The sequence below is a fragment of the Amphiura filiformis genome, chromosome 7 (assembly GCF_039555335.1).
Source record: "Amphiura filiformis chromosome 7, Afil_fr2py, whole genome shotgun sequence".
NCBI classification, from domain to species: domain Eukaryota; kingdom Metazoa; phylum Echinodermata; class Ophiuroidea; order Amphilepidida; family Amphiuridae; genus Amphiura; species Amphiura filiformis.
Genome location: NC_092634.1, coordinates 66,051,323 through 66,077,310, shown reverse-complemented (window position 1 = coordinate 66,077,310; position 25,988 = coordinate 66,051,323). Strand labels below are relative to the sequence as shown.

The following is a 25,988-nucleotide window of genomic DNA, read 5'->3' as shown; positions in this document are numbered from 1 at the left end:
TCACTCTTTCATGAATACATGTACCTGTAGCTAGTGACTTTCAGTTGTTTCAGTTCATTTTTAGCATGTTTTAACAACTTATTTCAGTGCCTGTTTCTTTGACGTAAATATTTTATTTTAATTTTTAAGATCAGTGATGCTTTCAGCATTTTTCTCTCAGTCTTACCTGCAGTTTTTGAACTTTGACATGAAGACCCATGTGATGATCACTTTGCCTGTAGTGAACCCACAATGATGGCGTATATGTCCTACGTAGTGTACCACACACAGGTTTACTGATGGCTTGCTTGGATAAGTCAGCCTGGAACCAAAATACATGTAGAAAAACAATAGTATCAGTGTTATATCCGATGTGTTATATAAATATCCTAACGTAATTCATTCTGTAGTTAAGGAAGACTCTCAGTAACCCCCTTTTTGTGACCATTTTAAACTCATGTATCTATTAAGTATCCGCATACTGATAAACTAAAGCAATATCTTAAAGACATCAAACCTTATTTGTGACCCATCACATCGAAACACGGCAGTTGTCGGAAAACCACATTTAAAGATAATAAAGAAAAGGGCCTCGATAAATAAAGAAAATAAAAAGGAATTTGAACTCTATTTGTCACATAAAATCACCATTCTACATGCAACATTGATGGAAGAGGTGTCATTTTAAAGCTTAAAAACAGTCCTCTAGCTTGGCAAAGAAACCTACAAGTTCATTTTTGACGACAACTGCCGTGTTTCGATATGATGGGTCACATTTATGCAATTTATACCAAATTGAATGGAAAAATCATTTCAAAAGAGACACAGGGTGTTTCTTCCTCAGTTCCTCACGTCGATCCCCAAGGGCTTATATACGGGCTCATTATAGCGTGACAGATAAACATTCATTTGTTGCGTTCATAATTAACGTGTTTGGACAGAAAAGTCTACATAAATCTTTGTTGCTTTTGAAATGCTGTCTTATTTCATTCAAATTGGTATAAATTGGGAAAATTAAATCGCACTCTGCTAAAAGAGCTATCAAAATACACAGGACAAAATTCTCCAGTGATTGACTACTTTATATGGTAATTTAGGTTTAGTGTCTTTAATATATTGCCTTGTTTTAAGTGTACGGATACTTTTTGTGTGCAGTATGTGCATGGTCAGTACACTCCACATAACCCCACAGCATACATGATCAAATCCATATGTGTATGAAATATGCATAATTTTATGCATTATTATGGGTGATGTAAAGGCGTATGTGTGTATGTGCATTGTATATGCAAACATTACGAAAAGTTTAGCGTGCTGGGTTGAATTCTGGCTTGCAAAATCCCTATACAAGACTGCAATCCATAAATCAAATTTTGACAGGCCTTGGGGACTCTTGTTGATCAGAAATCTTGTAGTGGGTGAAATCAGTAATTGGATAGGTCATGGAGGTCAAGTGTATTGTTTATCAAGTTTCATTCATAACACATCTGCTGGTCCAATTACAACCTGAACTTGAACAGGTCAGAGACACTGAAATTTAATACCAAACTGATACATGCACTATGGACCACAGTGGCCTCATCCCAATGGCATAGTTCAATAACCTCAATTAAACACTCATATTGCAAAATTTGACCTCTAATTGCGGAGTATGAGTTTGTGTACTCAAATTTTCAAAGGTCATTCAATGAATGTACAAATGTATTGGGGTTAAAGAACTGTGCCCTGATAGATGAACATGTTGTGGATCCTAGTGATGTATGTTGAGAGGACTGCTTGAGTTCTGTCAGATGCTTAAAGTTTTTGTTCCCACTAGCACAGCAGCACTACACTAGCTATGTCAGGCTACTATACATGATATAATGTGTTTAAGGTTGGGAATAGCTATAGACCACATTGGCAGAGTTGAGAACCTTACTGCATCATCCACACTGATGATGAAAATCAATATGAAGTAAAGTTTCTTTGATTCGATTTGATCATCATTTAATCTTTGGTAGTATAAACAGAGAGTGCGTACAAAAACATGTTCGTCGAGATATGGTGAGTACATAATTTCAGTATATTCTTTTTTTTTTTAATGTTCAATATGTGAATAATTGTTATCCATGTGTAAAGTAAGAAAAATGCCATAGTATTAGTAAGGGTAAAACAAAATCATAATATGAGAGAGATTAAAAAGACCTTTACTGACTTCAAACTTTAACTGCATGTTACTGTCACATAATAAAATTGCAAACAATGCAACTGCCAAAATTCAGAAAAATAACCCAAAATCATTTTTGTTTTGACTATACTAGATAGGTTTTAAGTAATAGGTACAGAAACTTTTACATTAGAAATGACCTAGATTTTTTGCACATGTTTTGTTGTTATTTTCAACCTAAAATATTTGTTTCACACCGGGTTTAACACCTTTGTCAGTCAAATGGGAGCAAGTTCTTGAACCTTGTCATATAAAACCTCAAACAATGCAAATAATTGTAACTGCCAAAATTCAGAATATTAGGATATCTAGGCCTATTCGATCTTTTTACCATTTACAGTGCATAACCCTTATTTTTGCTTGTGATGTACTTTGCAATGCTTCAGGAATTCAAATGTGATACCATTGGTGGTGTTGGCGCAATATTAACCTGATAAATGAAAACTATCTGGATTAATATTAGGCATACAAATATTTGAAATCAACATGAACATTTATTTCAATACTTATGTTAAACTACTTTAATTAATAGAATGTAAGACAAATTTTGCATGTAATATGAATGTGAACCAAATCAGGGAAAATATTCACCTTAAAGTAGGCCTATAGCAATGGCTCCAATGGAAACTGCAAGTTCAAAACATCTACAATAGTGTAGCCAGCAGTGGGCAGGAATCAGAGAGCCCCCCCCCCACCTGACAAAAAACAATTAAAGAGAAAAGTATTTCCCTGACAAAAAATGAAAGAGAAATTTGGGAAGTCAAAGGAAAAGAAAATGTTTCTATCCTTGACCAAGAAAACTGGCTATATGCCCCTGACTTTCTCCATTACAAACTTATAAGTATGCTTGTGAACTTGACACACATAAACCATTATTAACAGAGCAAGAGTGCAGGGAGTTTGGTAGACTATTAATGATATGCATGCATTAACTGACCTCATTTAGGCCTACTGGTTTTAATAGGCATGTTTGTTTTAAAATGGGATAGACTCTTATGTTTTTTTTATTATATATTTTGCAGGTTTTCAAAGAAGAGGAAGATAGAATGTTTGTGAAAAAAACTACTCATCAACCTTTGACTTGGATTCAACAATGTGCAATAATCAACATGATTATCTCATCATCCACTTCCATTCACTGTGGAATATATTTTTAAAAAAGCGCAGTGATTTATAGTGCGCTACGCACAGGCACAACGCCTAGACGTTGATCCACAAGCCTCCGCACATTTTACAGAACAATTTGAAATATAGAAACGAAGGAAAGGCCTTTGTGTCACATCAAACAGTCTATTGACATTATTGTCATCAAACTTGATTGTACATGCACCAGAATTATTTTCAGAATTGTGTAACTGCAAAGCTGACGCTTAAATCACTCCATCCATCTTGTAATACAGATCTGCATGCCATAAACCAAATGGAATAGATAAATTATCTATGAACATGGAAATATGTACTGTCATTAATGGAAGCGTAGAGGTCCCGGGTAGAGGTACATAACATTAAAGAACCATCCAGGTTATTTTAAGGAATACATCGAAGGCGACAATTATATCGTGGAACAGTGGCGTGAGAGAGTGCCTCTTATATTTTTCACTTGTTCGTAAACTGCATCATCTGGATTAGCCTGTTAAGCTATCAAAATGCAAGGATTATATTGCATGTGACTATATATACAGGGCCTATGAGATGTATTTTTAGGATTTTCAATATGGATCTCCCCAGGGTGTAATTAAGCATCTTTATTTAAATTATCAATGTGGTATTACTGAAATCGTCTGTTTGGTTAAAATTATTCTAAAAATTAAGATTATTTGTGATGTGGTATATCGAAAGCAGACACTCTTGGGCAGGATCGTAAATGGAGGAATAGCCAAAATTCTGCCTGGGGTGATTTTTTTCACAATTTGGGTTTGTTGCGAATTTGTGATGTTATTAATGTTTAAAATTTTGTCTGATAGTTTCAGACCGGAATATAACTGGCATCCTGTATTTTTTGAGACATTTTTCAAGGTTATTCCTACTCTCAACATTGTCAATAATATTTTTAAAGGCTGATATCTCAATTTCTAATTTTGTAATACCATAACTTACAAACTCAATATCTTTGCTAAGGAATGTCTGATTTCATTAGAGAAATGGCATTGTGGAGCAAAATATCTCTAAATTTAAGATATGTAAAAACCTCAATATTTATGCCTATAGCTTCAGAACTAATAATTGTTTTCACAATATTGCAACATAGATAGAAGGATGATTCATTTTGATACCACATTCATTCAATTTCGTTCAATATTAAAAACACAGCAGTGTTTTTAAAGAAAAATACCCAAATTTAAAAATTGCAGCTAGATTTGTATTTATTTGAATTAAGCACAAAGATAATGGAGGGTTTTATGTGTCCCAATGCTGCATAATAATCATTGATCGTTGTAGCAGATGTGTTCTTAAAGTTACAATGAAAATAAAATGGACAATGTGTGATTTCTTTATGATACATGGATGATCAAAAGACGCCATGCATGCATATATGTATATATCCTCAGTATGTTGTAGACAAATAATATTTGTAAACAAATATTTCAGTAATATAAACAAGGCCCAAGACACAAACTAAAATGTATGCTGTATTATCCATACAACCCAGATATAATTAAAGCATTTAAAATGTGGAACAATATACAATAATTGCCTTTGTCTCATATCTCTGGTGCAACTTATAAGTTTAAATTATTTGTTCAAATGAAGATTTTTGAAACAAAATTCTTTCTTTGGAAACTTCACTATTTAATCAAAGACCTGCCAACTGCAAGTTGAATAACCCAATTCACAAATCACAAATGGAATGTATAAACTGCAGCTGACCTGGGAGCTGACCTTCACCCTGAATTCAAGTCTGGGAGTATTACAAGTCCTTACTAGTAATTCTACTTAATTGAGTGTGACAGTAGGGGCAACCTGTTTTGACCCACCAGTGATTGTTTTAGTCCCATGTGAATCTGACTGGTGGGCTCAAAAAAGCACGCTACAATTTTTCGTAATGATAAATTGTAGACAGAAAGTTGACGAAACACACATACTTTAACTGGATCTCTAAAGATGCACTCCCGTGAAATATATAACATAAAATAAAACAAACGAAGACGGGAAACAGTTGTACAGCAAATATGTATGTTTGTATCTATAAAACTACTATAAAACTCCCACATACCTCGACAGCATTCTCCATACTGACTCGTGTCTCCCCACATTTCCAACGGTCTTCCAAGATGGCCGACAACTCCATATTGAGTGCTTTCCACTTTTCTGGCTTGGTTTCCACCTCCCAACGAGCGGGACAGCAGTAGACACTGAAATATGCTACCTCTTCGTATGCTGCATTCACCAGCGATATACCGGCGCCCTCTAATGACATGAAGACTTCAATGTTGGCTGATTCAGAGATATTAGCCTGAAATTTAAAGGTGAATAATAGCAAAATGAGTATCATATTCAACCTAATTACCATTCCTCCTCTAAAATCGCCCCCTACGGAATTTGCCAAGCGACAACTATCCAAGCACCCCCATTTCCAATGCACTTGTAACTAAAGTCTGATATATCCAAGTAAAATTCTAGATCTAGATCTCAAGATAATGATGAAATTTTACTTTGATGCATCATATTTTTAGTGATAATGTATGTAAAGCTTAAGTTATGATTGGTTACTCAAATGATTATATCATTTGACCAATTAACCAATCAGGGGCTATGTAAGAAAGGCAGTAGTACTCATGGGGTTAATTACCTGTGATGCTTGCCTAGCTACTCAAGTCACACAGTACATTGTTGATGATTGGCTAAAAAAATCAGAATAGTCTTCATGTAACCAATCAGCAGATAGTATTCATAATTTACCTGCGATGCTTGCCTAGCCACCCTAGGGTTCTGTGTAAACATAAGCACCCTTTGTAATCCGTCCATATACGACACCCAGTACATTGTGGTCTTCTCTTTCCTATTCATTAAAGGATGGTCCATGAATGCATCAGGCTCATCCTCTGTTGATACAAAATATTGATATATTAATTAAAGGTGAGTGACTATTGCTTCAATGCCTCATGAATATTAATACTATTCATGAATATGAATATTCATTAAAGGATGATACATGAATGCATCAGGCTCATCATCCAGTGATACAAAAGATTAATATATTACATTTCAATGATGAGGCTTCTATGTAGGGTAAAATCAATGTGTTAACATCCATGCTTACCATCATCAGTACTGTAGATGCTTGCATCATCACCTTCCACATACAGACCATCTCCTGGAAGAGTACTCCTCTTGATGCTTTCACAACTGATGGTCATCTTACCCCAGCCATCCTGAAAGAAATAAGACATGGACATCACTAGTTGGCACCTCACTACATGAATCGGTCAGTAAATGAAGCATACAATTGTTGGGATGTAACACAGTACATGCATCATTGTGAGATAATTACATTAATTTGTTTATTTATGTGATATGTAATATACAGTTTGTCCACTCTGAAGTACAGAGTAACAATGTGCGCGTAAACAGTGCGTTAACAGTGTGTGGTGCTGCGTCTCTGCTGCAGGTATGCGTGCCTTCAAAGTCAACACAATGTGTGCGTCCGCGTCTGTACTTTGTACTTCAGAGTAGACTGACTGTATCCCTGTCAAATACCTGGATTGTTATTTATGTGCCTTATATCAATAACGACCTCATTTGACCTCTACATGTTCTTTGACCCATAGATAACCTTTGACTTCACATCCATTGATATCTCAGGTATCAAGGGAATTATGTTCAAGACCCACTGAAATCCTTCAAAGCATGTAGGAGAAAAAGTAGGATCATCCCAGGTGTACAGGAGATTCTTGAATTAAAATTTTTGAAAAAATTTATTCAAAATATCAAGAGCTATTTCAAACACCACTGAACAAATACTGAGCGTGTTTGTACTCATTTTAATGCATTTTGCATGCCGATCCCAAATATGGTCATGAAAATGTACAATTCAGAAACTTTTAAAGAAAATTTGGAACTTGTCGTCTGTAGTCAACACTCGCATGGACAGGGCTATGTGACTTGACTTACCCTATCGATCACACACTCAAATGATTTCTTGTTACGGTTATATAGGTTCCACAATACTTGTCTCTCTGCAGTAGGGTCATCCCAGGTGTACAGGAGATTCTTGTGTGGTTGCAGAAACATACGCCCTCCAACATTCCTGTAGGCAAACACAGTCATGACACAACAGGTTATTGTGTATTTAATCGTAATTATTGTAGGAAAGTGATTTTAAACAAGACAACACCACCAATACATGAAGATACCCATGTGGAGCCTATATAGCTATGATCAAAGTTGTAATTGGACCTAACCAACATACACTACTAAAAAAATCACAGATCAGAGTTATTTATTAGAATTTAACTAAGTCCAAGATCAGTCTACACAATGCTAACAAAATAAGACTTAGTTTTAGTTTTGGTTAATTAGATTGATATGGTCCATACATGAACACAAAGGCAACACAAGTGATATACTTACTTTTGGTTAAACCTGAGATTGATATCATCACACAAATTATCCAGCCTAACTGGTGCATGTCCAGTGGTAAAGTGCAAAAAGTTAATGGTAGTAGGGCTTCGTACGCCTCCTTCTACTTCTACTGTTAATGCAGTCTGTGATGGAATGAAAAATGATGTTAAGGTATGCTTAGAAAAAGTAGATGGACTGCGGTTCTCGGATGTCGCGGTTTTCGACGCACAGCGTCGACCATGATGCCTCCACCAAAGGGAGCGATGTGGCACTCAACAGTTGATACAAAGCAGTTTTTATCAATTTGACCTCAGATAATCTCTGGGTGACCCCAGATGACCCCAAAATGACCTTCCAAATATTTGGCTCTAAATGTTGACTGTACCCACCAAGTTTCATGCCCATATGCTAGTTTTTACTAATTTGACCTCAGATGACCCCTGGATGACCTCAAAATGACCTTCAAAATTTCGCTCTAAATGTTGACTGTACCCACCAAGTTTCATGCCCATACGACAGCTTTTACTAATTTGACCTCAGATGACCCCTGGGTGACCCCAAAATGACCTTCCAAAAATTTGGCTCTAAATGTTGATTGTATGTACCAAGTATCATGGCCATACAAGTTTTTGCTCATTTGACCTCAGATGACCCCTGGGTGACCTCAGGTGACCTTGACCCACTAACCAATACAAACTCGTTCTGCCTGGGGTCAAGATGCACCCACCCACCAAGTTTGAGGAACGTGCGACCCCCTAGTCTCTGAGAAAAGAGGTAAATAAGGAAAATGGGCCCCTGACCTCAAATGACCTTTAACCTCAGTATATGACCTTGAACCTCACCCAAAAAAAAAAAAAAGTAGCCAGAGTTTTTGACCATGACCCACCTATCCTGAAAATCTGAAGTCAATCCGCCCATGCATGCCCGAGATATAGCGTCCGGACGGAAGCACGGAAGGACGGAAGCACGGACATTGCAAAAACAGTATGCCTCGCGGTGGAGGCATAAAAACCCATAATGCTTATGGTAGTAGCTAGGGGTTCTTACACCTTCTTATTCTAGTGCAGTGAAGTTAGCTCAATCGATAAGATGTTTGACTATGGTGCGAGAGGTTGTAGGTTTGAATCTTGGCGGTGGTCAGTACACTCTCGTGTAAAATTGAGTTAGCTTGAAATTCCCCTGGACATGGAACTTACTGCTAATTGCCTCATTATATCCCGTACGAAACTCTGGTAGCTGAACATGGCTGTGAAGGTTAATTGTGGAATGTCTAGGGTGCGTGCTTCTTGTGTTGCTGTTTAATGGATTATGGAATGATATGGGACCATGGTGGTCAGCAATAACCTGTAAAGTGTGCTGAGGCTTGTGGATCAGCGTCTAGGTGTTGTGCACTCCATTCTGAGTAGTGCCTGGTGTATCCACACTACACAAGGGGCATCCCTTAAACCCTAACCCTAATAACCCCAAAGACCATAAAACCCAAACCTCTTTAGTGTCTCCCCTGGAGTGGAGCTAGAGAAGGTAGTACATGGGCAATCTGTACTTGTAACCACAACTGGGGCTATAGGTTAGCAATCTAAACTTAACCACCACCCCTTAAATACCACAAACCCCACATAATGGTGCCTTACTTGGTGTGGAGCATGGGCAGGTAGATCAGCTTTGTTTTGTTCCCCAGCATATCTTAGGTGAGACTTACCCCTCTCTCCATTCTGAGTACTGTAGTGCCTGGTGTATCCACACTAAAATGTCTTAAGCCAAGCTAGTCTGGTGTCTCTCCCCCTCCCCCGAATGCCACAAAACATCACACAATGGTGTCTTTCTTGGAGTGGAGCATGGGCAGGTAGAACAGTTTTGCTTTGTTCCCCAGCATATTGTAGGTGAGACTTACCCCTCTCTCCATTCTGAGTACTGTAGTGCCTGGTGTATCCACACTACACAAGGGCAACTTAACCCCCTAAATACCACAAAACCCCACATAATGGTGCCTTACTTGGTGTGGAGCATGGGCAGGTAGATCAGCTTTGTTTTGTTCCCCAGCATATTGTAGGTGAGACTTACCCCTCTCTCCATTCTGAGTACTGTAGTGCCTGGTGTATCCACACTACACAAGGGGCAACTTAACCCCCCTAAATACCACAAAACCCCACATAACGGTGCCTTACTTGGTGTGGAGCATGGGCAGGTAGATCAGCTTTGTTTTGTTCCCCAGCATATTGTAGGTGAGACTTACCCCTCTCTCCATTCTGAGTACTGTAGTGCCTGGTGTATCTACACTAAAATGTCTTGAGCTAAGCTGGTCTGGTGTCTCTGCTCTTCTCACTGTCAGCTTCATGGAATTACCACCAGGCCAGAATGATAGCACCTGTATTAAAGGTAGATTTTAGCGTAATATAATTATACTATGTTTTGAGGTCATTGTGTGAAATCGTTGGGGTTGTTTTGGACCATGGTAAAAGTACCGGGACCCAAATCAAACCCTGACGATTTCACTCAATGACCCTAAAACAGATGGTGCAAAGTTATTCATTGCCACCATTTTACACATTTGTTTCATGTAAAACAAAACCTACATACCACTGCTTCAGAGCCATATACCTTTCAGTGAACAAGGGGCTGTACGAATGAACAGCTCTTTTCACAGCCATCAAATTGAAGTACATGCACTGTAGATAAGGCCAATCTATTTTTATTGTTGGGCAAGGGGCAGCCCACTATGACATTCTATAGACAAATGTTAGTCTATATGCAGATCTACTAAAATTTTCTAATGACAAAGTCAGAGCTAATCCTGAGGAAAACTTGACAGCTTTATACTTGGCAAATCCACTGAAACCCTCAATCTATATCATAAATACTGGTGATCAAAGCCTATTGAGCAACCACTGTTTATGTTCCATACATAGTATGGTGTGACCGTTACATGCACCCTGTGCTATTTGAAATGGGGCTGTTTGATAAGAGCTTCCCACCTTGCTGGTTAAATTAGAAGAAGCCTGCCCCATATTCTTACCTCATTAGGTCTAATGTTGACCCATATTCCAGCTTTGACACCTTCTTCCATATATGACAAATCCATGTCTGTTTTGTTGCGTACCAAGAAGTACGGTGTGATGGTCACTATCTTGGTCAGGGATAACTTAGACATCTTGATGTCTAACCAAAACTGTGCAAGGAAATATAATAACATGGTGAGAAATATGCTTTATTTTAAAAGATGTGAAAGTTTTGCTCCAGTTTACAATTATTTGAGTGCCCCATGCTAATGCCTGTTGCTCTTACTTCCATGCAAAATGAGAATTTAAAAGTCAGAGTGGCATAACTTGGGTAGGCACAGGAGGGCACATGCCCTGGTGCTGTCTAAGGGGTGCTGAATCGACCAATGGGCCATTCCATTTAAAATTCACACTCCCCTGTGGAAGATTTAGCTAACATTTTCTACAGAGGGAGTATGAGTTATGAATAGAATAGACAATTGGGTAACTTCCATTTGAAATACTCACTCAGTTGTAAAAGATAATAATAAAGCCATAATACAGGGGGAGTATGTGTTTCAAAATCATTAACTTTGACTAGTTATATTTGAAAAGCATACTCCCTCTATGGAAGATATTTCCAAAATCTTCCACAGGGGTAGTGTGGATTTCAACTGGAATAGCCCAATTCAGCATCACTAGATTGATTCTGCGCCCCCATCCAAGCGGTGAAAGTCAAAATTTTCGCACACTTCACGCGAATTTCAATTTACATAAATAGTCATTTGAAATTAAAGACTATTTTAAGGCCAAAATTCAACTTGATTATAATTATTAAATTACTAGTACTTGTGCAGTGCGCAATTGTTTCTGAAAAGGGGGGGGGCACTCTTTATCCTTTCCCCCGGGCAACACAACCCCTAGCTACACTGCTGTTTCAAGTCAAAATTTGACCAATTTTGAGATTTGACAAAAGATGCAGATTATTGTTTTACTATATTGTCTTCATCTTTGCATATGTTCATAGCAAAGCTATCCCCTGTATTAAAGGTGCATGATAAAATGAGTATACATACACACAAAGGCAACACAATTGGTATGTGCAAAATACCTGATGTTCTGTAATAATCCTCATTTTTGCACATGACTACGCCAGAGCTACCCACTGTATCCAAAGCACATGATAATGACATAATCACAAACAAAGGCGATGCAATCGATATGTGTAATATTACCTGATATGTTCTGTCATGATCCTCATCTTTGCATATGACTACACCAGAGCTGCCCACTGTATCCAAGGAGAACGACGAAGACCACACAGAATCAAATACCCGTAATTTGGCCTGTGAACAAAAGTAAGGTACACATTAAAAACAAATGACCTAACAGCTGACCATGGTACCTATAAAGAATGTTCAGTTAAATTAGGTATGCTAGGTGAATTCAAATTTGCCATCAAACTGCATCATTTTACATATCAAATTAAAGCCCTTGAGTAAAGAAAGCCAAAACTGAAAACATTTTTGTCATAGCACTTTCCGTAACAAAGTTACATCTTGTCAAAGATTGACTTTCATCAAAAAGATTCTGCTAGCAAAATTCCCCCAAACGGCATTTAGGGGTGTTTCTAGATCTTTGTCTCATGGCGATAGCAGCTTTTTTTAATGGAACTGCTATCAAAATCCCTCTAAAATTCCATGTGCGACTTGATTATCACCATAGAAAATCATATATTTGGGTCAAGTGAAGTATAGAAAACATATTTATGTAGGTTTCCTTCACTGACCTGTTCTCGAAAAAATGTCAAATTTCTATGTAAATATGCATTGTGTTTGGGCCCCGGTCTTGGCGAATTTGGCTGACTAGCAAATGTGTTAACTAAGGTTTGCCTGGGATACCTAGTTAAATAGGTTTAGTTCAGTTCTTTTATTCCATGCAGTTCAGTTACTAACAAATCAGGATTGAGCCTTTCCAGAATTTCAAATGGGATTAATTACTTAATTGGGTGGCTCCATGTGAAATAGAATAGCCCATCGACCTATGTTTAGTGTTCGAATTAATTTTTTACCTTGAGGTGCACTTTTGTACAAGTTGTGATGCAATTACATATAATGCAGAGCAATTTGAAGTGCAGTCTCAGAACAAAAAAGTAGTATCGCAATTTTGCACCACACTTTGAGGGTTCACAACAGGAAAATTTTGGGGAGCAAATTGCACCGAGATAGGGCTTATTTCAAACACTGCCTAAGTTGCACATGGCAAAACAAAATAATATTGTTATTGAGTTAATTTGTTAATTAAAAAATAGTTTTGTATTTATTTTGTCTGACATCAGGAGTAGTCCAACTTGTGTCTTACCTTTTTCCTCTTGGAGCTTGCAAAGCTGAATAGAATTGGGTCACTATGTGATTGATTGTTGAATACTTTTCTTGACCTGGAAGCCTGTGAAATTGACAGAAAAATAAAATAAAAAAATAAATAAATAGAAAAAAAATCAGTATTTGTTATACCAAACTTCTGATTTTCGTTGACCATTGTGAATACATTTTCTCATGTCTGTCTCTTTTGTAATGATCTGTTTTACCAGGGATGCAAATTGTGTGGGAGCGGGGAGCACCGCTCCTAGGAAATGACAGTCAAAATTGAGGAATGATGCCTTGAGAAGAAAAAGAAAGAGGAAAAACGAGGAAGGGAGAAGAAAAAGAAAAGAAGAGAGGAAGAAGAAAAAGAGGAAAGGAAGAAGAGGCGGAGGAGGAGTGAGGTAGAAGATGACGAAGAGGAAAACACATAGAGTCTCTCTAAAAATATGGTATGTTACCAATCTCATCTTTCGAGGTGCAAAATAAAGCTATATTGTATGTCTGGTATGATTGAGGAAATCTTGAGTCTAAAACCTTGCTCCTGAGGAAGAAATCACAATTTGCATCCCTGTGTTTTACAGTCATTACTAAAAAGCATAGAACACATTGACAGATGAGGCAGGATTAACGGGTCATTTCATAATTTTAAGGGGTATTTTGTGGTTTTAGCATATTCTTTTTAGGGTATGGTTCGATAAGAAACAAAAATATCTTATTTCAAAAATTTCAGTTGTTTTGGACATTGAATTTGTATGTTACATATAACTGCATGTATTATGATGTTATTGTTCTTTTTGTCTGTTAACAGACAGTACAAATTTGACAATGGTCTATTCCATTTAAAATCCACACAACCCCTGTGGATGATTTTGGAAATATCTTCCACAGGAGGAGTATAATTTTCAAATGGATAAACACATTAGGCAGCTCCATTTGAATTCCATACACCCTCTGAGAAAGATTCAACCTGAATCTTCCACAGAGGGAAGATGAGTTTCAAATGGAGCTGCCTAATGTGTTCATTCCATTTGAAATTTATATTCCCCCCGTGGAAGATATTTCCAAAATCTTCCACAGGGGTTGTGTGGATTTTAAATGGAATAGCCAATTGTCTTCGTCAAACGACCCAATCTGTAAGAAAGGTTATGTATACAAACATTTTATTGTCCTAGCTTTCCGATGGTATAAGAATGTCAATTTTTTCGAGCAAGTTTTAGGGAAAGAGGACAATGTATATCACACAATGCCCCTTTCAGTCTATCAGTAATCACAGAATATGAGAAGTATTTACCTTTTTTGCCAAGATAAATCAATATTTGGACATGCAGCAAATATTGCATTCTGGGATACATGTATAGAGTGTAATGCATTGTGGGATACATGTATAAAGCGTAATATTTTGCTGTACTTACTCTGATTTCTACAGGCAACTCAGATTTATTCACTACCCAATATGGGGAGTATAGGAAGATATCCCATGAGCCTTTGTCAGTGGAACTGTGGGCCCATAGGGTCAAGTATTTCTTCTGATCACCTAGGTGATCTCTGGTTCCCATGGTGATGGATTCAAAGGCTTTCATCTCTCTGGACACAGGAAGTTCGCCCTCCCAGTTGGCAGACATGTAGTGCTTGATCTATAATTGAAATAATAAAACAAGAAACAATAAGTTAAATAACATAATATAACATGTGCTGAACTAACACTATGACCAGTTCACGTCAGCGCTGCGGCCCTTGGAGGGCGCTATATAAATGCTTGGCTGTATTCAGGCATTTTCCATATACTAGGTTCGTTTTGTGGGGTTCATTATCGAACCCCAACGGTTTTAGCTTGTATTATATTATTTAGTAATATAGGCCTATTTGTTTGTGATATTTCAAGCGTTTTAAAATTTCAAAATTATCCCATTCAATTACACGGTTGACGATGGAAATTACTGAATTTAGAGAATGCACGGCGCATACCATCAGGCTGTATTGTATCTTGTATTGTATCATACCACCAGTTTTAAGTTTGCAGAAATCTTCCAGAAATCGGCCCAACCATAAACCATCAAAATATGCCTGCGTGGATTGCGGATGAAAACCTCAATGTTCCTGATAGGTGGGGCTAGTGGATGAAAACATTTTTTTATGCCAAAACATATCAAGGCATTAATAGCTTTTATCATGATGGTATTGGGACGGGTTGGCGCCTAGATAGCTGTTAACCTCATTAGACAAAAAAAAAAAGTTTGTCTCAAAGCTTATGGTAGCGTTTGTAAAATCGCATGCGATTTAACAAAAAAGAAATGCGGAAATTTTTGTTATTTCAAAAAAAATAAAAAAATTCAGTTTTTTCCAGAAAAAATCGGCGAAAATCAGACTTTTTTCTCAAAATACCATGAAAAAAGTCGGGAATAAAATTTTTTTTTTTTAAATCGCATTTCGCATTTGTTTTTAAATTTCTCGTGAGCTTTGAGACAAACCTCTTTTTTTTTTTTTTGGCCTTATTTAAGCTAGCCTGTTTCATAATTCCAGGGATGCGAAGCGGCAGTGCATTCCATGTGCGGGCTATAGGTGGCATGAAGGACCATTCATGACTAGCAAGTGTTAGATCTTGAAATTTGAACTGCAAGGTTGTGAGATCTAGCAGAGCTGTGAAGGCAAGGTTCAGTCAGAAGCTGGTCAGGTAGTAGTTGGTTTTATACAGTGGAGGCAGTGGGGTAGCCAAGAGGGGGGGAAGGAAGCTGCGCTACCCCCTGTGAAGTCTTTCTCTTCTTGCCCCCCTGTGGGATGGTGGCCGCCCCGATATTTACGATTTTCAGGCCTTTTTTGTACTTTTTATAGCCCATTTTTGTTAATGTTTGCCCCCCTTAAAATTTGTCCCCCCCCCCTTGCCCACCTTCTGAAAAAGTCCTGGCTATGCCACTGGGTGGAGGAAACAACATAGATTTCTTTGAACTGCAAGGTTGAGGGATCTACAATCAAGGAAAAAAAGGTTGGCACAGTTTGCCTGTATTTTGGTATATATCTGCCCCCGCTCCCCCAATTCAATGTTGGACCAAGCCATGTTGTCAACAGGACCGTGAGACCCTCCAACATTGAATGATGGGGAGTGGGGAAGGTGAGATATAGGGGGAGTCTGTACTTCACATATATTGCATGCATGTTTCCCTCGCCTCCCCAATTTTAATAGGGCACACATTTCCATTGTTTAGTGCAGGTGTGCCAACTATTAATTTCCTGGGTTGTCCGAATCAATTCCAAAAATATGTATCTAATTTCATATTTTGGCTTGTAAAATTAAAACCATTAAAGGTATGGCCACCAAATTTTCAGGGAATAATCCTCACATTCATATCAATATATGAAATTAATATTAACAAAACATATTGTGAAATAAGGTATAAGCCAAAAGAATATTATATAATTGCCGATTATTTTCGAAGTTTAAAGCTATGATAACTCGTCCAAAAATATGCATCTAATTTCATATTTTGGTTTATAAAATAAAAACCATAAAAGGTATGGCCACCAAATTTTCAGGGAGTAATCCGCACATTCATATCAATACGTAAAGTTCATATTGATAAAAAATATTGTGAAACAAGGGATTAGTCAAAAGAATATTACATAATTGCCGATTATTTTCGCAGTTTAAAGCTATGATAATTCTTCCAAAAATGCATAATTTCATATTTTGGCTTATAAACTATAAACCATTAAGCATATGGCCCATAAATTTACAGGGATTAATCCCCATATTCGTGTCAATATGCAAGAATTAAAATTAATCAAAAATATTATCGATAATCAGTTATTATCGATTATCGATAATCAATAAATCCTTTTTAATATTCAATGTTTAAAATGTATAGGCCTATGCAACCAACAAAACTGTATATCTGCAGAAATTTGAAAATATGACTTTCTCCTAAGTGCTATAAAAGTATCATTTTTTTACCATTTATATGCACATCATATCTCATGCAACCTGGAGGAACGAAACTTGTTTCCGGTTTGAATTGTAACACCTTAAAATTCACAATTTTCGTAAAAAAAACGGTACAAAAAAATTAAAAAAATTGAAAAATCTCTCATCGTATATAATGGCCATATTAGGCATTGTGATTGTCAATTTCAAACTGTTTTTTTTAGTTCAATCATCATGGCCGTGGACACGTGATGCTCTGTTTTGAAAGCCATCCGAGTTTCCATTTTGACAAACAACTCGGTGCGGCAATTATGGTGATATTTGTACAGTGCCGTAAAATAAAGGTAGAAATACAGAAAAAAAGAAGAATGCGGACATTGGCAAAAATTAATAGAGCAGCGAATATAATATAATGAAGGATATTGTAAAATAATAACAAAAAGAAAAGAAATATAAATATAAATAAATTCGGGCTCGAACCCGTGTCCACTGCGCCTGTGGCAGATGCATATCCATTGCACCACAGAGCTGTGTTACTTTAACAGGCTTAAACTGTAATATAATGCTATTCAAGATGCATGTATATAAATATCGCTCTACAGACGATAAACAGTCAAACAAATCACACTTTTACGGCATTTGTTTCATTAACTGAATATTTATCATATAGCAGGTGTTGGCTGACATTTGTGCTCCACATATATTTCAGTTTTGGGCGAAAGTAAAATGATTTTGGGACAAAAGCGAGCGATATACCGTTTGTAAAAGAGTTATATTATCCCGACAAAATTCTTTGTCAGCCAACACCTGCTATATGATCTTTAAACAAATGCCGTCCGATTTTGTCCCGTATCTTTCCGGACAAAACTGAACTAAATATCGAGCACAATGAGCTATATATAGTTATATACATGCATGTTGAACTAGCATTATATTATAGTTTAAGCCTGTTGAATTAAAGTTACACAGCTATGTGGCGCAATGGATACGGCATCTGCCTCAGGCGCAGTGGACACGGGTTCGAGCCCCTGAATTTATTTAGATTTCTTTTTTTTCTTTTTTGTTATTATTTTACAATATCCTTCATCATATTATATTCGCTGCTCTATTAATTTTTGCCAATGTCCGTTTCTTTTTTTTCTGTATGTTCTACCTATATTTTACGCACTGTACAAATATCATCGTACTTCCGCACTAATGATGTTTTTATATAGACATACGTAAAATTGCCCTATCTATGATACGGGTGCAATTACATTAATTTTATGTAATAATAGCTGATTGAAAATTGCTCATTCAGTTCTTTTTATTTATCATTTGAATTAGAAGCAATTCGATATAATACTGCATTTAAAAATCATTCTTTTAAGAATGTCAAAGAGTTCTCGCGTAATTCAGACCCAAGCCAAGACGCTAAAACTAGGCATTAGCGATGTTTTTAATGACCACCCCTAAAGAAACAAATACATTTTTTCATTTTTTTTTATTTATCGTAAAGCCCTATCACTTATATGTTTTTGTGTGAAATATGAAGATAATCCAACATTCCGTTGCAAAGTTATTGAGTAAAAACGGAAAACAGATGCAATATTTAGGATTTGACACGGACAATCAAGGAAAAAAAGGTTGGCACAGTTTGCCTGTATTTTGGTATATATCTGCCCCCGCTCCCCCAATTCAATGTTGGACCAAGCCATGTTGTCAACAGGACCGTGAGACCCTCCAACATTGAATGATGGGGAGTGCGGAAGAGTGAGATATAGGGGGAGTCTGTACTTCACATATATTGCATGCATGTTTCCCTCGCCTCCCCAATTTTAATAGGGCACACATTTCCATTGTTTAGTGCAGGTGTGCCAACTATTAATTTCCTGGGTTGTCCGAATCAATTCCAAAAATATGTATCTAATTTCATATTTTGGCTTGTAAAATTAAAACCATTAAAGGTATGGCCACCAAATTTTCAGGGAATAATCCTCACATTCATATCAATATATGAAATTAATATTAACAAAACATATTGTGAAATAAGGTATAAGCCAAAAGAATATTATATAATTGCCGATTATTTTCGAAGTTTAAAGCTATGATAACTCGTCCAAAAATATGCATCTAATTTCATATTTTGGTTTATAAAATAAAAACCATAAAAGGTATGGCCACCAAATTTTCAGGGAGTAATCCGCACATTCATATCAATACGTAAAGTTCATATTGATAAAAAATATTGTGAAACAAGGGATTAGTCAAAAGAATATTACATAATTGCCGATTATTTTCGCAGTTTAAAGCTATGATAATTCTTCCAAAAATGCATAATTTCATATTTTGGCTTATAAACTATAAACCATTAAGCATATGGCCCATAAATTTACAGGGATTAATCCCCATATTCGTGTCAATATGCAAGAATTAAAATTAATCAAAATATTATCGATAATCAGTTATTATCGATTATCGATAATCAATAAATCCTTTTTAATATTCAATGTTTAAAATGTATAGGCCTATGCAACCAACAAAACTGTATATCTGCAGAAATTTGAAAATATGACTTTCTCCTAAGTGCTATAAAAGTATCATTTTTTTACCATTTATATGCACATCATATCTCATGCGACCTGGAGGAACGAAACTTGTTTCCGGTTTGAATTGTAACACCTTAAAATTCACAATTTTCGTAAAATACGGTTCAAATATTTTTTTCTGAATTGAAAAATCTCTCATCGTATATAATGGCCATATTAGGCATTGTGATTGTCAATTTCAAACTGTTTTTTTAGTTCAATCATCATGGCCGTGGACACGTGATGCTCTGTTTTGAAAGCCATCCGAGTTTCCATTTTGACAAACAACTCGGTGCGGCAATTATGGTGATATTTGTACAGTGCCGTAAAATAAAGGTAGAAATACAGAAAAAAAAAAGAACGGACATTGGCAAAATTAATAGAGCAGCGAATATAATATAATGAAGGATATTGTAAAATAATAACAAAAAAAAAAGAAATATAAATATAAATAAATTCGGGCTCGAACCCGTGTCCAGTTCACTGCGCCTGTGGCAGATGCGTATCCATTGCACCACAGAGCTGTGTTACTTTAACAGGCTTAAACTGTAATATAATGCTATTCAAGATGCATGTATATAAATATCGCTCTACGGACGATAAACAGTCAAACAAATCACACTTTTTATTTATCATATAGCAGGTGTTGGCTGACATTTGTGCTCCACATATATTTCAGTTTTGGGCCGGGTAAAATGATTTTGGGACAAAATCGAACGATATACACGCTTGTAAAAAGAAAAAGAAAGTTATATTATATTAAAATTCTTTACTCTTTAAAGACGTGTATACCGTCCGATTTTGTCCCGTAGTCATTTATCCCGGACAAAAACTGAACTAAATGTGGAGCACAATGTCAGCCAACACCTGCTATATGATAAATATTCAGTTAATGAAACAAATGCCGTAAAATGTATTTTTTGGACTGTATATCGTGTGTAGAGCGATAGTTATATACATGCATGTTGAATAGCATTATATTATAGTTTAAGCCTGTTGAAGTTACACAGCTATGTGGCTTAATGGATACGCATCTGCCACAGGCGAGTGGACACGGGTTCGAGCCCCTGAATTTATTTAGATTTCTTTTTCTTTTCTTTTTTTTGTTATTATTTTACAATATCCTTCATCATATTATATTCGCTGCTCTATTAATTTTTGCCAATGTCCGCCCTTCTTTTTTTCTGTATGTCTACCTATATTTTACGGCACTGTACAAATATCATCGTAATTTCCGCACTAATGATGTTTTTATATAGACATACGTAAAATTGCCCTATCTATGATACGGGTGCAATTACATTAATTTTATGTAATAATAGCTGATTGAAAATTGCTCATTCAGTTCTTTTTATTTATCATTTGAATTAGAAGCAATTCGATATAATACTGCATTTAAAAATCATTCTTTTAAGAATGTCAAAGAGTTCTCGCGTAATTCAGACCCAAGCCAAGACGCAAAACTAGGCATTAGCGATGTTTTAATGACCACCCCTAAAGAAACAAATACATTTTTTCATTTTTTTTTTATTTATCGTAAAGCCCTATCACTTATATGTTTTTGTGTGAAATATGAAGATAATCCAACATTCCGCTGCAAAGTTATTGAGTAAAAACGGAAAACAGATGCAATATTTAGGATTTGACACGGACAATCAAGGAAAAAAAGGTTGGCACAGTTTGCCTGTATTTTGGTATATATCTGCCCCCGCTCCCCAATTCAATGTTGGACCAAGCCATGTTGTCAACAGGACCGTGAGACCCTCCAACATTGAATGATGGGGAGTGGGGAAGGGTGAGATATAGGGGGGAGTCTGTACTTCACATATATTGCATGCATGTTTCCCTCGACGCCTCCCCAATTTTAATAGGGCACACATTTCCATTGTTTAGTGCAGGTGTGCCAACTATTAATTTCCTGGGTTGTCCGAATCAATTCCAAAAATATGTATCTAATTTCATATTTTGGCTTGTAAAATTAAAACCATTAAAGGTATGGCCACCAAATTTTCAGGGAATAATCCTCACATTCATATCAATATATGAAATTAATATTAACAAAACATATTGTGAAATAAGGTATAAGCCAAAAGAATATTATATAATTGCCGATTATTTTCGAAGTTTAAAGCTATGATAACTCGTCCAAAAATATGCATCTAATTTCATATTTTGGTTTATAAAATAAAAACCATAAAAGGTATGGCCACCAAATTTTCAGGGAGTAATCCGCACATTCATATCAATACGTAAAGTTCATATTGATAAAAAATATTGTGAAACAAGGGATTAGTCAAAAGAATATTACATAATTGCCGATTATTTTCGCAGTTTAAAGCTATGATAATTCTTCCAAAATGCATAATTTCATATTTTGGCTTATAAACTATAAACCATTAAGCATATGGCCCATAAATTTACAGGGATTAATCCCCATATTCGTGTCAATATGCAAGAATTAAAATTAATCAAAAATATTATCGATAATCAGTTATTATCGATTATCGATAATCAATAAATCCTTTTTTAATATTCAATGTTTAAAAATGTATAGGCCTATGCAACCAACAAAACTGTATATCTGCAGAAATTTGAAAATATGACTTTCTCCTAAGTGCTATAAAAGTATCATTTTTTACCATTTATATGCACATCATATCTCATGCAACCTGGAGGAACGAAACTTGTTTCCGGTTTGAATTGTAACACCTTAAAATTCACAATTTTCGTAAAATACGGTTCAAATATTTTTTTCTGAATTGAAAAATCTCTCATCGTATATAATGGCCATATTAGGCATTGTGATTGTCAATTTCAAACTGTTTTTTTAGTTCAATCATCATGGCCGTGGACACGTGATGCTCTGTTTTGAAAGCCATCCGAGTTTCCATTTTGACAAACAACTCGGTGCGGCAATTATGGTGATATTTGTACAGTGCCGTAAAATAAAGGTAGAAATACAGAAAAAAAGAAAAGGGCGGACATTGGCAAAAATTAATAGAAACAGCGAATATAATATAATGAAGGATATTGTAAAATAATAACAAAAAAGAAAAGAAATATAAATATAAATAAATTCAACCCGTGTCCACTCGCCTGTGGCAGATGCGTATCCATTGCACCACAGAGCTGTGTTACTTTAACAGGCTTAAACTGTAATATAATGCTATTCAAGATGCATGTATATAAATATACGCTCTGGACGATAAACAGTCAAACAAATCACACTTTTACGGCATTTGTTTCATTAACTGAATATTTATCATATAGCAGGTGTTGGCTGACATTTGTGCTCCACATATATTTCAGTTTTGGGCCGGGGTAAAATGATTTTGGGACAAAAGCGAACGATATACACGATTGTAAAAAGAAAAAGAAAGTTATATTATATTAAAATTCTTTACTCTTTAAAGACGTGTATACCGTCCGATTTTGTCCCGTAGTCATTTATCCCGGACAAAAACTGAACTAAATGTGGAGCACAATGTCAGCCAACACCTGCTATATGATAAATATTCAGTTAATGAAACAAATGCCGAAAATGTATTTTTTGGACTGTATATCGTGTGTAGAGCGATAGTTATATACATGCATGTTGAATAGCATTATATTATAGTTTAAGCCTGTTGAAGTTACACAGCTATGTGGCGCAATGGATACGTGCATCTGCCACAGGCGAGTGGACACGGGTTCGAGCCCTGAATTTATTTAGATTTCTTTTTCTTTTCTTTTTGTTATTATTTTACAATATCCTTCATCATATTATATTCGCTGCTCTATTAATTTTTGCCAATGTCCGTCTTCTTTTTTTCTGTATGTCTACCTATATTTTACGGCACTGTACAAATATCATCGTAATTTCCGCACTAATGATGTTTTTATATAGACATACGTAAAATTGCCCTATCTATGATAATGGTGCAATTACATTAATTTTATGTAATAATAGCTGATTGAAAATTGCTCATTCAGTTCTTTTTATTTATCATTTGAATTAGAAGCAATTCGATATAATACTGCATTTAAAAATCATTCTTTTAAGAATGTCAAAGAGTTCTCGCGTAATTCAGACCCAAGCCAAGACGCAAAACTAGGCATTAGCGATGTTTTTAATGACCACCCCCTAAAGAAACAAATACATTTTTTCATTTTTTTTTATTTATCGTAAAGCCCTATCACTTATATGTTTTTGTGTGAAATATGAAGATAATCCAACATTCCGCTGCAAAGTTATTGAGTAAAACGGAAAACAGATGCAATATTTAGGATTTGACACGGACAATCAAGGAAAAAAAGGTTGGCACAGTTTGCCTGTATTTTGGTATATATCTGCCCCCGCTCCCCCAATTCAATGTTGGACCAAGCCATGTTGTCAACAGGACCGTGAGACCCTCCAACATTGAATGATGGGGAGTGGGGAAGGGTGAGATATAGGGGGGAGTCTGTACTTCACATATATTGCATGCATGTTTCCCTCGCCTCCCCAATTTTAATAGGGCACACATTTCCATTGTTTAGTGCAGGTGTGCCAACTATTAATTTCCTGGGTTGTAGTGGAGCTAGAATTAAAAGGTAGAAGACAATAGAAGACAAAGGTAGAAGACAATAGAAGACAAAGGTAGAAGAAGACAATAGATTTCTTTCTCACCTGCAATTTGAGATTCTGCTTATCAGTGAGATCAGTGGAATGTACATCCATCTTGTCACCTTTCAGCAGGAATTTGAGTCCATTTTCTTGCTGCAATGACAACAATAAATGCGACATATGACCTGTTATTGGCCGTCTTTTCACTTCTCACAAACAAACCATATACCATTTTTCACCGTGATGTGCCAGTGACGTCATTGGGCGCAGTTTGAAATTGCTAGTGTTCTCTTAAAGCACTGGCGTACACACACACACCCCCACTCGCTTAAAGACACCATATAGATGCAGGAGCGGAAGAGCTGCCTCAACGTGTTGACCTCACTGACACATCAGGGTGGTGAATGGTATGATGGCCTGTGTACAAGGTCCACATGCATCCTAAATAAAACCTTATGCCAATTTCTGAAAGATTAAGTCATGTTTAAAAACCAATAAATAACTGGCTGTCAAATATAATGACTCCAAAACATGCTGTAACTTTTTTAAAGATATCAAAGCAGTATAACATTTAACCCCATGAGAACTACCTGCTGATTGGTCAGAATGGATGTTGTTTCATTTACTGAACCAATCAGTGATCTTGTAAGAATAATGCCATCATTTGAAATGAATGGGGTGAAATATTTTCAAACCGGTATTCTTATTGGCTATTCAAATGAATATCTCTTGTCATCAACCAATCAAAGTTGTTGTTAGAAAGGCAGTATTGCTCAGGGGGTTAAGATCAAAGAACAATTTCTGCAATTTGTTTGAGGCCAAAAAAAAAGGGTTTCTCTCAGAAACACTGTGCTTTCTTTCTTTTTATTTTTAGAAATAAAAATATTTGTCATTAACTTTCATAAGTTGATGATCAAGAAAATAAAATAATTAGCAAAATTTGCAAAGCAATTCATTATTGTAGTTTATGTGATAAGGGACATCACAAGCTTAAGGTTAACAGTATTAACTCAGAAAAGCTATGTTGTATTACAAAATTTTGATTTGGCACCCTTGAAAATAGAGAGAGCATTAAAAGGGCACGACCTAATTAATGCAATGTAAAACACATGCGCAAAATGACTTTTGCGCAATTTTTAGCTTTACAGGCAGGCCATAGAATATTGGATAACACATTCAAGATCAAAATTAATATTCAGCTCAATTTGCAATATTGTTAACAAAAATTGTAACCTGATTTTTAAGTAAACATAGCAAGGAAAATACAGAATTGTTGCAAAATATAAACATGTTGTTAATATTAAATAAGAACACAACTGCATATATGGCCAAAAAAAATTGTTGTGTTGCCCTCAACAGTCCGACCCTAAATCCTGAAAAATCAGGGGTGCAATTTTTTTTTTTTTTGAATGATGATTTTTACAGATTTGTTCAAAAACTCAATGTTTCTCACTTAAAATTAATATTTTATTGAAAGACTAGTCTTTAATTGATGTCTAAGAGGTATCCAGAAGTCAAAATTGACAAATGTCCCTAATTGAAGAAGCATTATTTAAAATTTGAGGGATTTTAAAAACTGAAGGTTTAAAAAAAAAGAAAAAAGAAAGAAATCCGACCGTCCTACCCAAATTTCCCATTTTCCCACTTGAGGGCAACACAACAATTTTTTTTTCCGGCCTAATGTACAGCAGGATTTTCACCAGACTAATTTCGTTATTTCTAGGTTTGAAATAATGTAGCCTGTTCTGCAAGTCCAAATGACACAGATTTTTCATTTGGGGATTTTTATTTATTTTAAATTTGCTGCATGCATGTAAGATCATCCGCTAATTTTT

General features: G+C 36.0%; 1 protein-coding gene across 1 annotated transcript in view; it reads right to left on the bottom strand.

The window, feature by feature from the left end:
* The window catches only part of LOC140158017 (intermembrane lipid transfer protein VPS13A-like), a 202,974-nt gene that overhangs the window by 13,878 nt on the left and 163,108 nt on the right, over window positions 1-25,988 (bottom strand). Inside the window, 12 exon segments of the mRNA XM_072181266.1 lie at window positions 167-301; window positions 5,400-5,639; window positions 6,086-6,228; window positions 6,447-6,558; window positions 7,298-7,433; window positions 7,757-7,890; window positions 9,981-10,112; window positions 10,761-10,913; window positions 11,958-12,068; window positions 13,084-13,167; window positions 14,498-14,719; window positions 24,217-24,306. Coding sequence (XP_072037367.1) covers window positions 167-301; window positions 5,400-5,639; window positions 6,086-6,228; window positions 6,447-6,558; window positions 7,298-7,433; window positions 7,757-7,890; window positions 9,981-10,112; window positions 10,761-10,913; window positions 11,958-12,068; window positions 13,084-13,167; window positions 14,498-14,719; window positions 24,217-24,306 — 1,692 coding nt within the window.